Below are 14,402 nucleotides of genomic sequence, written 5' to 3' on the forward strand. Positions count from 1 at the left end.
GGATCACTTAAACCTGGGTGGCGGAGATTGCAGTGAGCCAAGATTGTGCCAGTGCACTCCAGCCTGGGTGACAGAGCAAGACTCCATCTCAAAAAACAAAAAAACAAAAACAAAAAACATGAATCCTTAATTTTCAAATCCAGAAAGCTTACCAAATCCCAAGTAAGTTATTAAACAGAAACCAGTGCCAAACACCAAAGAAAAAGAGGTCTTAAAAGCAGCCAGAAGGCCAGGTGTGTGGCTCACGCCTGTAATTCCAGCACTTTGGGAAGGATGGCTTGAAGTCAGGAGTTTGAGACCAACCTGGGCAACATGGCAAAACTACATCTTTAAAAAAAAATAAAAAATAAAAAATTAGCCAGTTGTGGTGCTATGTGCCTGTGGTCCCAGCTACTCAGGAGGCTGAGGCAAGAAGATCACTTTAATCCTAGAGGTAGAGGTTGCAGTGAGCCAAGATCATGCTGCTGCACTCCAGCCTGGGTGACAGAGTGAGACCCTGTCTCAAAAAAAAATTAAGAACCTCCTATATGTTAGTAATTGGAAGATGAAATAAAATGTTATATGTTCCTTGCCCATAAGGAGCCTACAATTAAGTAGAGAAGGCAAGTAAGTATGAAACAAATAATTGTGAAAGGTAATGTGGAAGAATGATAATAGAAGTTCAGAGTCTTATAAGAATACACAGAAAGGAAACATTATAAGACTGTATAGAAAGGAAAAGAATGCATATATATATGTATTCTAAACATTATAAGACTGTATGTAAAGGAAAAGAACGCATATATATATTCATATATATATTCATGTATATATATATTCATATATATATTCATGTATATATATATTCATATATATATTCATGTATATATATATTCATATATATATTCATGTATATATATATTCATATATATATTCATGTATATATATATTCATATATATATTCATGTATATATATATATATTCATATATATATTCATGCATTCCCAACTGCAGCATTATATGCAGCTATAGGGTAGAAAAGGAAATGTATTTTTTTGTTTGTTTGTTTCCTGAGACGGAGTCTTGCTCTGTCTCCCAGGCTGGAGTGCAGTGGTGTGATTTCGGCTCACTACAACCTCCACCTCCCGGGTTCAGGCGATTTTCCTGCCCCAGCCTACCAAGTAGCTGGGATTATAGGTGCCTGCCACCACGCCCAGCTAACTTTTGTATTTTTAGTAGAGTCAGGGTTTCAACCATGTTGGCCAGGCTGGTATCGAACTCCTGACCTCAGATGATCCACCCGCCTCGGCCTCCCAAAGTGTTGGGATTACAGGCGTGAGCCACCGTGCCTGGCCAGGAACATATTCTTAAATAATACAAATTCTAAATGAATTCTGACCTATAGATTGGAAAACCATTTCACAGATTGCAATGAATATAAACTAATATAAAGTCAATGGAAGAATTGGAAAATAGACTGTATTCCTTTGTCACAGCTCGGTGTGTTTAGTAAAAGAGCCAGTGAATACCAATGGGATCAAATATGAATAATGCCTATGTTATAGATATAGGTCCACAAAGACTATGTTTAGAGCATTTTCCACAGGTTGTTCAATGTAAAAGGGCAACGATGATGGTGATTTTTACTATATATTAATTGAAAATTTCAGAGAATATTCTGGTTTTAAAAAATATCTAAGTCACAAAGAGGAGAATTTGGGATAATTTATATGGAAGCATTCTGAAAAATGTAAAACATGCAATACAAACTGAAGTGGAATACTCCAAGAAATCTTGGCCAGGCGCAGTGGCTCACACCTGTAATCCCAGCACTTTGGAAGGCCGAGGCGGGCGGATCACGAGGTCAGGAGATCAAGACCATCCTGGCCAACATGGTGAAACCCCGTCTCTTACTAAAAATACAAAAATTAGCTGAGCGTGGTGGCACGTGCCTGTAATCTCAGCTACTTGGGAGGCTGAGGCAGGATAATCACTTGAACCAGGGAGTCAGAGGTTGCAGTGAGTCAGGATCGTGCCACTGCACTACAGCCTGGCAATAGAGCAAGATTCCTTCTCAAAAATAAATAAGTTTAAAAAAAAAAGGAAATCGTAGGCATATAGCATGATGTGAAAAAAACATAAAAATATCCTATTAAAGTAAAAAATGTATAGCATTTATACAGGAAGGCCTATTCAAAGATATACATAAGGTTTTAAACAGCCTCTGTTTTAAATAAGGTGTAATATATATAATAGGTAACACAAAAATCACTTAGTAGAAAGTATACTTACAGAGCAATAAAGAAATTTATCCTGGTATGCTCACTTATAGTAAATTTAGCCCTCTTGAAATAAACAAAGGTCATAGCCAAAAGATACTATAAGGAAAAAAGTTAATAATTAATATTAATGTTTTGCTTTCATAAATAAAACTGCTTTAAAATAGTTAACTTTAAAATTTTCTGATGAATAAGCTAAAACAATAAAGTGTTACTTATTATAGAATTGTGTACTTAATTTTTGGCTTCCTGTAATCCACCATGTGAACAGTGAAAAGTAATTCTTGACTATTTATTATATCATTATAAACTAGAATGGACTCAATAGTTTGAGCTAAAATCCCACTTTTATCTAATTCAAATTTCAAACCTATACAGAAATTGAAGTAACAGCAAAATGAACAGCCATGCATCCTCACTTAGATGCACCAAATTTGCCATGTTTGCTACCTCTATTTGTGTGTATGTATGTGTATATATAATTTTTCTAAACCCTTTTAGTTGCAGACATCCATACTCACTTTTTAAAATAACTTTTTAAAATGATTTCCAAATGACTGCAGAAATTAGAATAACATGGCTCTATTTTCATGGGGAGAATGTGTTTTAAATATATTATTAGAAAGATACATCTCTAGCCTGATTATTAGCACATATGCCAGGTTCTGTCTGTTCAAATTAAAAACAAGTTATAATAATGTATCAGATTATCTCTCATAAGACATTTATTCATCCTATTGTAACAGGATTTGCCACAAAGGTGATACCAAGTTTTCACGGTAACTTCCAGTAAAGTACTCTTGAGAGTGTTAAGACAGTACTCCAGGTAGTTACTTTCCAAACACTGCCCCCTTCTGCGCAACAACTTTACTGCACCTTAAAACCGTAAAGTTTAAAACTTCTGACGGGCGCAGTGGCTCACGCCTGTAATCCCAGCACTTCGGGAGGTCGAGGCGGGTGGGTCACAAGGTCAGGAGTTCGAGACCAGCCTGGCCAATATGGTGAAACCCTATCTCTACTAAAAATACAGAAAAATTAGCCAGGCGTGGTGGCACATGCCTGTAATCCCAGGTATTCGGGAGGCTGAGGCAGGAGAATTGCTTGAACCCGGGAGGCAGAGGTTGCAGTGAGCTGAGATCGCGCCACTGCACTCCAGCCTGGATGACAGAGTGAGACTCCATCGCAAAAAAAAAAAAAAGAAAACCGCATCATAACTCCACATGAATTGTATATTTGATATGACAGCATCACTGTTAATTTTTAAAAGTACTATGACATTGTAATTGTTTTAAAACAGCCCTTAACTTTTAGTGATATACTGTTAAATATTTATGGATAAAATGTTAGGATGTCTGGGATCAGCTTCAAAATAATCGTTTTTGGTGGGAGGCATTAGAAGAAACAAGAACGGCCACAGTTGATCTATTGTAGCTAGATGAGATGCATATGGAGGCTCTTTGTTCTATTCTATTTACTTCAAATTGTGTATGTTTTAAATTTTCCAAAATGAAATTTAAAAAATTGTATAAACCTTCTTCTAGTGTATCCTTGTCATCTTAAGCTTAAATAAAAATCTTCACCCCAGTACTTTGTATTTAATCACAAGCTAACCTTCCATTCATTCCCTTTACTGTTGGCTAGTAGTGATGTAAAGTCACGCTTAATTTTCAAATATGACTGCTTGGTACAAAATGGCATTTACAAAGCTGAAAATTCTTAGCACGAGAAATTTTTTTCTAAAAGAAAAAATTGAAAAATACAAAGCTGAAATTTTATTTTATTATTTTTTTTTGAGACAGAGTCTCAATCTGTCACCCAGGCTGGAGTGCAGTGGCTCGGTCTCGGCTCACTGCAACCTCTGCCTCCTGGGATCAAACAATTCTCCTGTCTCAGCCTCCCGAGTAGCTGGGACTATGGGTGGGCACCACCACACCCGGCTAATTTTTGTATTTTTAGTAGAGACGGGGTTTCTCTATGTTGGCCAGGCTGGTCTTGAACTCCTGACCTCAGGTGATCTGCCCGCCTCAGCATCCCAAAGCGCTAGGATCACAGGTATGAGCGACAAAGCTGAAATTTTAACCATTCAACAAAATCTAAAGAACATAGAAACATCGCTGCTCCCAGTGTGTAAGTTAGACATTCTTTTATGAAACACTGATTCCTAAACATGTTAAACTAATTTTACCCTACAAATCACTGAGATTTGTTTTCTCTGACTTACAAAATACTAAAATGCAGACTACCTTAGTAAAGTAAATCTCAGAATACTTTTTCTCCACAGCCTGATAAAAGGTAATAACTGATCAAAATGTATTAAGTCTATACTGATTTTCTGTTTGTGGTTTTTTGGTTTTTGTTCGTTTTTGAGACAGGGTCTTGCTCTGTCACCCAGGCTGGAGTGCAGTGGTGGTATCACAGCTCACTGCAGCCTTGACCTCCCTGGCTCAAGCAATCCTCCTGCCTCAGCCTCCTAAGTAGCTGTGACAACAGGTATGAGTCACCATGTCCAGATAATATATATATATATATAATTTTTTTTTAGAGACCAGATCTCCCTATGTTGCCAAGGCTGGTCTTGGAACTCCTGGACTTAAGTGATCCTCTTGCCTTGGCCTTCCACAGTGTTGGGATTACAGGCATGAGCTGCCACACCTGTTTTGATTTGTTTTCAATCAAATACAAATTTAAGGTCATTTAAATGTAATCAATAATATTCTGCAATTCCTCAAGTATAGACTGAATCTATGCTATATGCTAATTCCAGAAATTAACGTGTAAAGCTTCTGCTTTGAAGGAACAGTGCAGGCTAGCTCTTATTTTTTTAATTTTTAAATTTAATTGATTTATTTAGAGACAGAGTCTTGCTCTATTGTCCAGGCTGGAATGCAGTGGCACAATTGATTATAGACTGTATCCTCCAACTTCTGGGTTCAAGTGATCCTCCCACCTCAGCTGGGTGGCTGGAACTACAGGTGCATGCCACCACACCTGGCTAATTTTTAAATTTTTTAGAGATGGGGGTCTCACTATGTTGCCCAGGCTGGTCTCCAACTCCTGGCTTCAGGTGATCCACCCACCTCAGCCTCCCAAAGTTTTGGTATTACAGGTGTGAGCCACTGCACCAGGCCACTAGCTCTTTTCTTAATCATAACTAATAAGATAGAAAATTCTTATAAGGTCTTATTAAAGCTCTAATGGTTCAGTTACATTATAATGCTGGTTAATGGTTATACTGTTACCAAATTTACCTTGTCTGCAATTTTACAGCAGCAGTCCATCCACAAGAAATCTTGAATTAAATCATCATCTACAACAAAAGATAGCTATAACTTGTCTTTTAAAAACATAATTAATTTCTAAGTCAAGAGATTATACATGGTGCTTAGAAATAAAACAAAGATGAATGAACCAGTGTTGCCTAAGGTGGAGTTTTCAGTTCTTTGGTGTATCTACCATTGCAAAGACTGTACAGCTTTATCCTTCATCATCCCATCTGATTTGCCTTAATATATGGCTCAGATTGGAGAATGGTAGAAGTGTTTGGTTTACTGAATATCCAATAGTATTTTTAGTTTTGCATTCTTCTCTATCTCTATTCCACTTTCTATTACTCAAATACATATGAAAATGTCTATATAAAAAGGATTCATAATTCATTAGTTATTTATAATTAACATTTTGAAAAAACTATTAGGATAGAAAGATCAACAAACAAACACATTGTTAAAAATAACATCTAGAAAGTAGGTAAAATATTTCAATTCTAAAGGGCTAAAATATATAATCTCAAAATACATTAATAGTTGTCAGAATGTAATCTAGAAAAATCTACTTTTTTTCCATTCCCCCCCCTTTTTTTTTTTTTTTAAAGAGACAGGGTCTCACTATGTTGCCCAGGTGGGCCTTGAACTCCTGGGCTCAAGTGATCCTCTGGCTTCAGACTCCTGAGTAGCTGGAACTACAGGTGCATGCCACCACACCAGGCTCCTCTTCTTCATTTTAAGTAAAAAGGCATAACTTCTTTATATTCATTTGTGTACACTAAAATATCATCAGTGTAGTCACATGGAAAGTTCCAAGAATAACTACTGATTTCCTGAGAATAATAATTTCTGCCTTGCTAATTTTTCTTCCTTTTTTTAGGCCGGGCGCGGTGGCTCACGCTTGTAATCCCAGCACTTTGGGAGGCCGAGGCGGGCGGATCACGAGGTCAGGAGATCGAGACCACAGCGAAACCCCGTCTCTACTAAAAATACAAAAAATTAGCCGGGCGTGGTGGCGGGCGCCTGTAGTCCCAGCTACTCGGAGAGGCTGAGGCAGGAGAATGGCGTGAACCTGGGAGGCGGAGCTTGCAGTGAGCCGAGACTGCGCCACTGCACTCCAGCCTGGGCGACAGAGCGAGACTCCATCTCAAAAAAAAAAAAAAAAAAAAAGAATAACTACTGATTTCCTGAGAATAATAATTTCTGCCTTGCTAATTTTTCTTCCTTTTTTAAACAAGGTCTCACTTTGTCACCCAGGCTGGAGTGCAGTGGCATGATCTTGGCTCAACTGTAGCCTCAACCTCCTGGGTTTGAGATCCTCCCACCTCAACCCCCCAAATAGCTGGGACTACAGGTATGCACCACCATGCCCCGGTAACTTTTTTTTTTTTTTTTGTATTGTAGAGAGGGGGTTTCACCACGTTGCCCCAGGCTGGTCTTGAACTCTTGAGCTCAAGCGATCCACTTGCCTTGGCCTCCCAAAGTGCTAGGATTACAGGCATGAGCCACCATATCCAGCCTTTTTTTTTTTTTTTTTTTTTTTTTTGAGACAGAGTCTTGCTCTGTCGCCCAGGCTGGAGTGCAGTGGCATGATCGCGGCTCAACTGTAGCCTCCACCTCCCAGGTTCAAGTGATTCTCCTGCCTCCGCCTCCCAAGTAGCTGGGATTACAGGCATGTGCCACCATGCCCGATGGGGTTTGACCACGTTGGCCTGGCTGGTCTCGAACTCCTGGCCTCAAGTGATCCACCCCCTTCAGCCTCCTAAAGTGCTGGGATTACAGGCATGAGCCACTGTGCCTGGCCCATTAATTCTATTTATATTTCTTTTTTTTTTTTTTTGAGACGGTTTCACTCTTGTTGCCCAGGCTGGAGTGCAATGGTGCGATCTCGGCTCACCGCAACCTCCGCCTCCCGGGTTCAAGCGATTCTCTTGCCTCAGCCTCTCAAATAGCTGGGATTACAGGCATGTGCCACCACACCCGGCTAATTTTATATTTTTAGTAGAGACAGGGTTTCTCCATGTTGGTCAGGCTGGTCTTGAACTCCTGACCTCAGCTGATCTGCCTGCCTCGGCCTCTCAAAGTGCTGGGATTACAGGCGTGAGCCACCGCACCCAGCCTCTATTTATATTTCTTAAGTTACTAAAATGGTACAGCCAGGTATTTTCCCTCGTTTCTCATGATGAGTTTTGGGTACTAAAAAAGTTTGCAGGTAATAATTTTGTTCTGCTCTTAATGAAAAGAAGGGGAACTTTTATTAATATTCTAAATCTGATGGGGAAGCATCTTCATATCTTTTTCTACTTATATTCCTTACATTTTTTTCCTTTTTCATCTTTTCATTTTGCTTTTCTTTAAATCGTAACTAGCTTGCTTTAATGCGCCTGACCTTCCTCTAGAAACAAGGAAGCTACAATCTACCAGACTGTAGCATCTACTTGACTTGATTCATTACTCTAAATATTTTTCAGAACTCATCTATCCTACCCCTTTTTCTAATCTGTTTACCTTATTACCCTACCTCAAAAAAAAAAAAAAAAAAATCCCTCTCTTTCCTGGTTAGGAGTACAGTACTACAAAGAAGTTTCTTTTTGCCAATGTTAAGAAATGTTATCAGCAAAGTAGCACTGTCTCATAACCTAAACAAATTCAAACTCAGTTTCATTATATGGACATGATAAAGCATGGTTAATTTTTAACAATGTTCCCAAACTGTTATCCTGAAACTTCTCTAGTGTGACCAAGCTTCCTAGTTTTCTTGGGTTTAGCAGAGAAAGTCCTGGGAAACCCCTTAGGCCCAGTCAAACTGGGTCAGTTAGCTCACCTGAGTCTTTATGTAGTATTTTACTTTAGGTCAAATAAAACTCATGCCATGGACTATGAAGTTGAATTGCCCAGAATTTAAATTTGACATCTTGATTTAAGTAGTCTAGAAGCTAGATGAGTATGAATTTTTAATCCATAAGGAAACAAAACAAACAAAAACCCAACATTGAAAAAAAAAAGACTAAGTAAAACAAAAACAAATTTGGTTGGAGATGAGAAATTTAATACAAAAATAATGATATCCTCTTTGTTCAGAATGAAAACAATTAGATGTTTACATTCTAGGTTTTTAGTACTTCATAATTACCACTATTACAATATTTTAAACCTACCAAATAATTTAAAGAAAGCAGTCATATCCTGACGCTGTATAACCAGACAAGGTCCTTTGGGGCGTTTAGATTTGTTGTTATTATGTGTATTTTTTTCAAATGCTTGCCAATTATCTTTAAAAATAGGACACTTCAGAGTAATGGGCTTTTTAGGCTGATGTGATCTATTTGACCCTGATTTTACATAAACAGTGACAGTAGGTGGTGTCTCACAACACATCTGATTGTGCATTTTGGTTTCCCAATATTCCTGTAAAAATAAAACATACAATTATTCATCACACACATTCATTTCATATACAAACAACTAACTGGATGATACTACCATATGCAGTCATATAAAATGTTACTAAACTTGCCATTAAAATATTATTTGTGACAGTGACTCCCATTAAAAATTGCTTTTGAAATTCAGTGCTAGGAAAAGCTATGCTTCTTTTGGGTAACAAATAGACATCCTCTTCCCAAATAATAAGATACTGTATGCCATTTTGCTTTGGCTGCAGAACTCGACCAAATTTGAAAGTTAATTATAGAAATGATGCTGACTTCATAATTTATTTGTAGTCTTCTTTTTTCCTGCTAATTTTCTAATTTTTTCTATTCTGCTTGAATTGACATAATTTTATTATATTGTTGTTATATGCCACCTCAAATTTTTTATAAACAAGGACAACTATTTCCAGAACTTATTATCAAGTATTATATTACAAAGCACCCCCCCCACACAAAACCCCATATCTCTTTATTGGTAAATTCCTTGATATATTATAAAATTCACTTATTCAATAAACATTTATTGGTATTTATTGAAAAGTTGAAAGCAATTCTAGCAAAAAATGTAGATGTGCTTTGAAGGCTTTTCATAAATTGGTCTAATTTTTATTTTACTTACTTTTCTGTTTTCCTTTTTTTTCTCGTGTGTGTGTGTGTGTGTGTGTGTTTGAGACAGGGTCTTGCTCTGTCACCCAGACTGGAGTACGTTGGCATGATTACGGCTCACTGCAGCCTCGACCTCCTGGACTCAGGTGATCCTTCCTCCTTAGCTTCCCTTGTAGCTGGGACCACAGGGGTATGCCACCACATCTGGCTAATTCTTTAAATTTTTGTAGAGATGAGGTCTCACTATGTTGCCCAGGCTGGTCTCAAACTGCTGAGCTCAAGCCATCCTCTCGCCTCAGCCTCCCAAAGTGTGGGAATTACGGGCTTGAGCCACCATGCCTGGCCTGTTCTAATTTTTAAAGTTGTAAGTGTATGACAAAGCTATTTGAGTGACTGATTATAAGTGTATATGAATGTATGTTGTTATAATCTAATAAAATCTGAGACAAAGTTAATCTATCAATGTTTAACAATATACATAATCGTCACCTTCTTTGGTGGTGATTAGTTCACATAATTACTACACTTAGTATTATTTTTGTGGTCAAATACTTCTAGGGTAATGGGAAATGGAGGTATGAATAGGCAACACAGGAAACTACTCTAGGACCCTACTGAGAACCTCTGAATGCAACCTCACAGTGACTCAGGCAGCCATACCTTCCTTGGTGTTCAAGGAGTGAGGTACAGATTCCCCTTCCTGACCCTCAGAAATTTCCCTTTTGAAGGAAGGACTGGAAAATAAGATTGGATTTAGTGAGGTTAGAGCAGCACTGAAAAATATAATGTAAGCCACATATGTAATTTTGTATTTTTAGAGCCACCTTACAAAACAAAACAGATAAAATCACTTTTAATAATAAAGTTTATGTAACCCAATATGTCCAAAATACCATTTTAACATGTAATCAATATAAAAATCAGTGAGATAGTTCACATTCTAAGTCTTTGAAATCTGCTGCGTATTTTCCTCTTACAGCATATCTCAATTCTTTTTTTCTTTTTTTTGTTACTTTAGATGAATATGCTTACATACAAATTTGTTCTGATACTAATTTTTCAACAGTGAAAGTGAAATGCAGTCCTATTTTTAAAAATGAAGTAATTTGTAAGAGAAAAATATGCTCTTTCAGTTTTTAAAGGAAAAATTAAATTATTCAGTTTCAAGTGTTTAACAGCCACAAGTGGCCAGTGGCTACCACATTAGATAGTACAGGGCTACATTTTGAAGAACTAGGCAGAGGAAATTATACTTATCTAATTGCTCCTCTCATGCCATCTTTCTTCCTAGATCCTAAAGTCCTGCCAAATTGAAGGCAATTATGTACTTGGGGTATGGGTTATAAACTCCATAGAAAGAGGAATAGGTGATAAAATTGAGCCTTGAGACTTGAGTAAGAACTTTCTGCTCTTTCCTGCCCACCTCATCTGGGAGACAGCTGGAGGCCTCGTCTGCATATTTTTTTCAAAGTAAGAGCAGCCTTAAATCTAGATAGAAAAGCTGGGCGTGGTGGCTCATGCCTGTAATCCCAGCACTTTGGGAGGCTGAGGTGGGCGGATCACCTGAGGTCAGGAGTTTGAGACCAGCCTGACCGATCTGGTGAAACCCCGTCTCTACTAAAAATACAAAAATTAGCCGGGCATGGTGGCAGGTGCCTGTAGTCCCAGCTACTGGGGAGGCTGAGACAGGAGAATTGCTTGAACCCGGGAGGCGGAGGTTGCGGTGAGCCAAGATCATGCCACCGCACTCCAGCCTGGGTGACAGAGCAAGACTCCGTCTCAAAAAAAAAAAAAAAAAAAAAAATTCTAGATAGAAGAAACTAAAGAGTAGTCAGGCTTCTCAAATTCTAGTATGGAGTTATCAGTGGTATAGTACCATGGCTAAGAATTCTGCTTCAAATTTGAGTGTTGGGGCTAGACTTGGGTGGAATGTACCAGAACATAAAATAACTGTGGCACATATTCCAGAAGATAAGTTTTACTCCATGCTACGTAACCTAAAATAGTGCTTTTATATTAAAACAATCATGGATATATCATAAAATATAATGCAAATTTTCTATCAATCAAAAAGGTAAAATATGTCCACAGTAGGCGTCTTTACACTATTCCTCTAAACCCTTATGTATCTGTTGGGATATTTCATATACAATTTCAGAAAACTGAATGAGAAGAAAATGTCTGAAATTCCCCAAGTGGAGCTTCATTGTCTTTAATAAGCAAACACTGGCAGGAAAGGTACGTACAACAAGCTGAAAGAGAGAAGCTATCAATGCTAGTCTTGGTCAATTTCTACCTAAGGGTATCTTTTAATTTTGATCTTCATTTAGATATACTAAGAGAATGAGAGTTCTGATAGAGCAAGCCAGAGGAAAAGAACGAAAACCAAATTAAAAATATGAGCCATTTTAGTAAGGTCAAGAGATAGGGAAAGGAGAAGTAGGAGAAACTATGCTCATCAGGTAAAATCCTTTAATGATTTTTCTTTTTTTTTGAGACGGAGTTTCGCTCGTCGCCCAGGCTGGAGTGCAATGGCTCTATCTCGGCTCACTGCAACCTCCGCCTCCCGGGTTCAAGCGATTCTCCAGCCTCAGCCTCCTGAGTAGTTGGGATTACAGGCGCCTGCCACCACGCCCCGCTGATTTTCGTATTTTTAGTAGAGATGAGGTTTCGCCATGTTGGCCAGGCTGGTCTCCAACTCCTGACCTGAGGTGATCGGCCCGCGTCGGCCTCCCAAAGCGCTGGGATTACAGGCGTGAGCCACCATGCTCGGTCTCCTTCAATGAATTTTTATATGGACTCCATGAACATTAAAAAATCATACCAGAATTCACACTTGAATAGGATGTCTGGGATTTTCTTTCTTTCTTCTTTTTTTTTTTTTTTTGGTAAGTAAATCACAAAAATTGTAGTGGCATCTGAAATAACCTCTTCTCTGGGGAGTAATATAAAGGGTGGTGGTTCATAGCCATAATATGAAACAAGCAGAAGTTGTTTGGGGATTTATTTGCCTATATGAAAAACCTAATAGCAATATCCATTGGCAACTCAGTTAGGACAGGCAAGTAAGCCTTAACTTCCTTATGAGTGCAGTCACACACAGAGAGTATGTGCCAGACACTGATGAATGTGTTACATGTATTATCTCATTTAATTCTCAAAACATCTCTATGTGGTAGGTATTATTTTATCCTTATTTTCTAGGTAAGAAATTTGAGGCTTAAAGAAGTTAAGAAATTTCCCCAAGGCTCATAGTTAGTAAGTGATAAAGCTAGAATTTGAATGCAGAACTGACATCAAAGTCCCACATTCTTTTTTTTTTTTTTTTTTTTTTTGAGACGGAGTCTCGCTCTGTCGCCCAGGCTGGAGTGCAGTGGCGCAAACTCGGCTCACTGCAAGCTCCGCCTCCTGGGTTCACGCCATTCTCCTGCCTCAGCCTCCCCGAGTAGCTAGGACTACAGGCGCCCGCCACCACGCCCGGCTAATTTTTTGTATTTTTAGTAGAGACGGGGTTTCACCGTGGTCTCGATCTCCTGACCTCGTGATCCGCCCGCCTCAGCCTCCCAAAGTGCTGGGATTACAAGCGTGAGCCACCGCGCCCGGCTCAAAGTCCCACATTCTTTAACCAGTAAATCACTGTTTAAAATATTAAATAAAATCATGTGTAAGACACTTGACACATAGTAAGCACTCCAGTATTACTTATCATCACCTTGCCAAGAAAACGAAACCAGCTGACCCCAGCTATAAGGTGATCTCGGCTCACTGCCACCTCTGCCCCCCCCACCCGGGCTCAAGCGATTTTCCCGCCTCAGCCTCCCGAGGAGCTGGGATTACAGGCGCCCGCCACCATGCCAGGATAATTTTTTTTAAAATTATTTTTTGTAGAGACGGGTTTTAGCTCACTGCAACCTCCACCTCCCGGGTTCAAGCGATTCTCCCGCCTCAGCCTCCCAAGTAGCTGGGATTACAGGTGCGCACCACCATGCCCGGTTAATTTTTTTTTTCCATTTTTTTTTTGTAGAAACGGGGTTTTTGCTGTGGGCTGCTCTCGAATCCTGGCCTCAAGGATTCGCCCAACTCGGCATAAGGCTTTTTAAAAGGTTGAGGCTAGGGGGCCTCCAGTCCTACTGGATGTCATGTAAGAGAATCTTGGTGAATTCTGAGAAATGGGCTAAGGGCCTGGTACTGAGACACAGCAGCTCAGATCTCAAAATTCTGGGGCAGACGATCTTGGGGTCAAAAAGAGGTGTTTAATGGGACATAAGGAGGTAGGATTTATTAAAAAGACCCCCCAAATCTCCATTTCCCCCACAATAAAGGCGGCGGGCACACGTGGAGACGGGAGCGCCTGCCCAGGGCCCTCCCTCCGAGCAGACGGCCGAGCTTCCGGAGCAGCCTCCGGTCTCGGCCCTGCCCGTCCTCCCCCGAGAACCTTCACCCGCTACGCCGCCAGACGGAGGGCGGCCAACGCCCCAACCTGCGCGGCCACTGCCTCCCCCGCCAGGCCCCTCAGCCCAGAGCCCGCTGCGGGGAGCGCGTGTGTCGTCGTCGCTGCGAAGGCAGCTGAGGGCGCCCACGGGAGGCGGCGTGAGGACGAGGCTGGAGCACTGCCTTCTCATCTAAGGCGGGCGGTGGGGTCGCCGGCGAGCGAACGCAGGGACCAGGCACACTCGAAACTAGAGATTCGCCTGCGAGGCCCTTCCCGGGGGCGAGCACAGGTACCTGCGGAAGCCCGGGGCTGCGCGGGAGAGGGCCGGGCAGCGGCGGTCAAGCCTCCGCCGCAGCGCTCCTGGCCTCAGACGGTTGCTCGCCGGTCGCTCGCCAGCAGCAGTACCCGC

General features: G+C 40.2%; 1 protein-coding gene across 4 annotated transcripts in view; it reads right to left on the minus strand.

The window, feature by feature from the left end:
• Positions 1–14,402, minus strand: part of SPDYA (speedy/RINGO cell cycle regulator family member A) — a 34,201-nt gene extending 19,799 nt beyond the window's left edge. For 2 of the 4 annotated variants that reach the window (XM_055253994.2, XM_055253992.2), the window contains exons 1-5: positions 14,287–14,394; positions 10,222–10,295; positions 8,680–8,929; positions 5,507–5,565; positions 2,272–2,357 (exon numbers count right to left, since the gene is read on the minus strand). In XM_055253994.2, the coding sequence (XP_055109969.1) occupies positions 2,272–2,357; positions 5,507–5,565; positions 8,680–8,911 (377 nt within the window). In that variant the 5' untranslated portion in view covers positions 8,912–8,929; positions 10,222–10,295; positions 14,287–14,394. Of the gene's footprint in view, positions 1–2,271; positions 2,358–5,506; positions 5,566–8,679; positions 8,930–10,221; positions 10,296–14,041; positions 14,207–14,286 lie in introns of those variants that run through there. The other 2 variants (XM_055253991.2, XM_055253993.2) reach the window with 2 other exon arrangements.

Source organism: Symphalangus syndactylus, chromosome 18 (genome assembly GCF_028878055.3).
Source record: "Symphalangus syndactylus isolate Jambi chromosome 18, NHGRI_mSymSyn1-v2.1_pri, whole genome shotgun sequence".
Taxonomy (NCBI): domain Eukaryota; kingdom Metazoa; phylum Chordata; class Mammalia; order Primates; family Hylobatidae; genus Symphalangus; species Symphalangus syndactylus.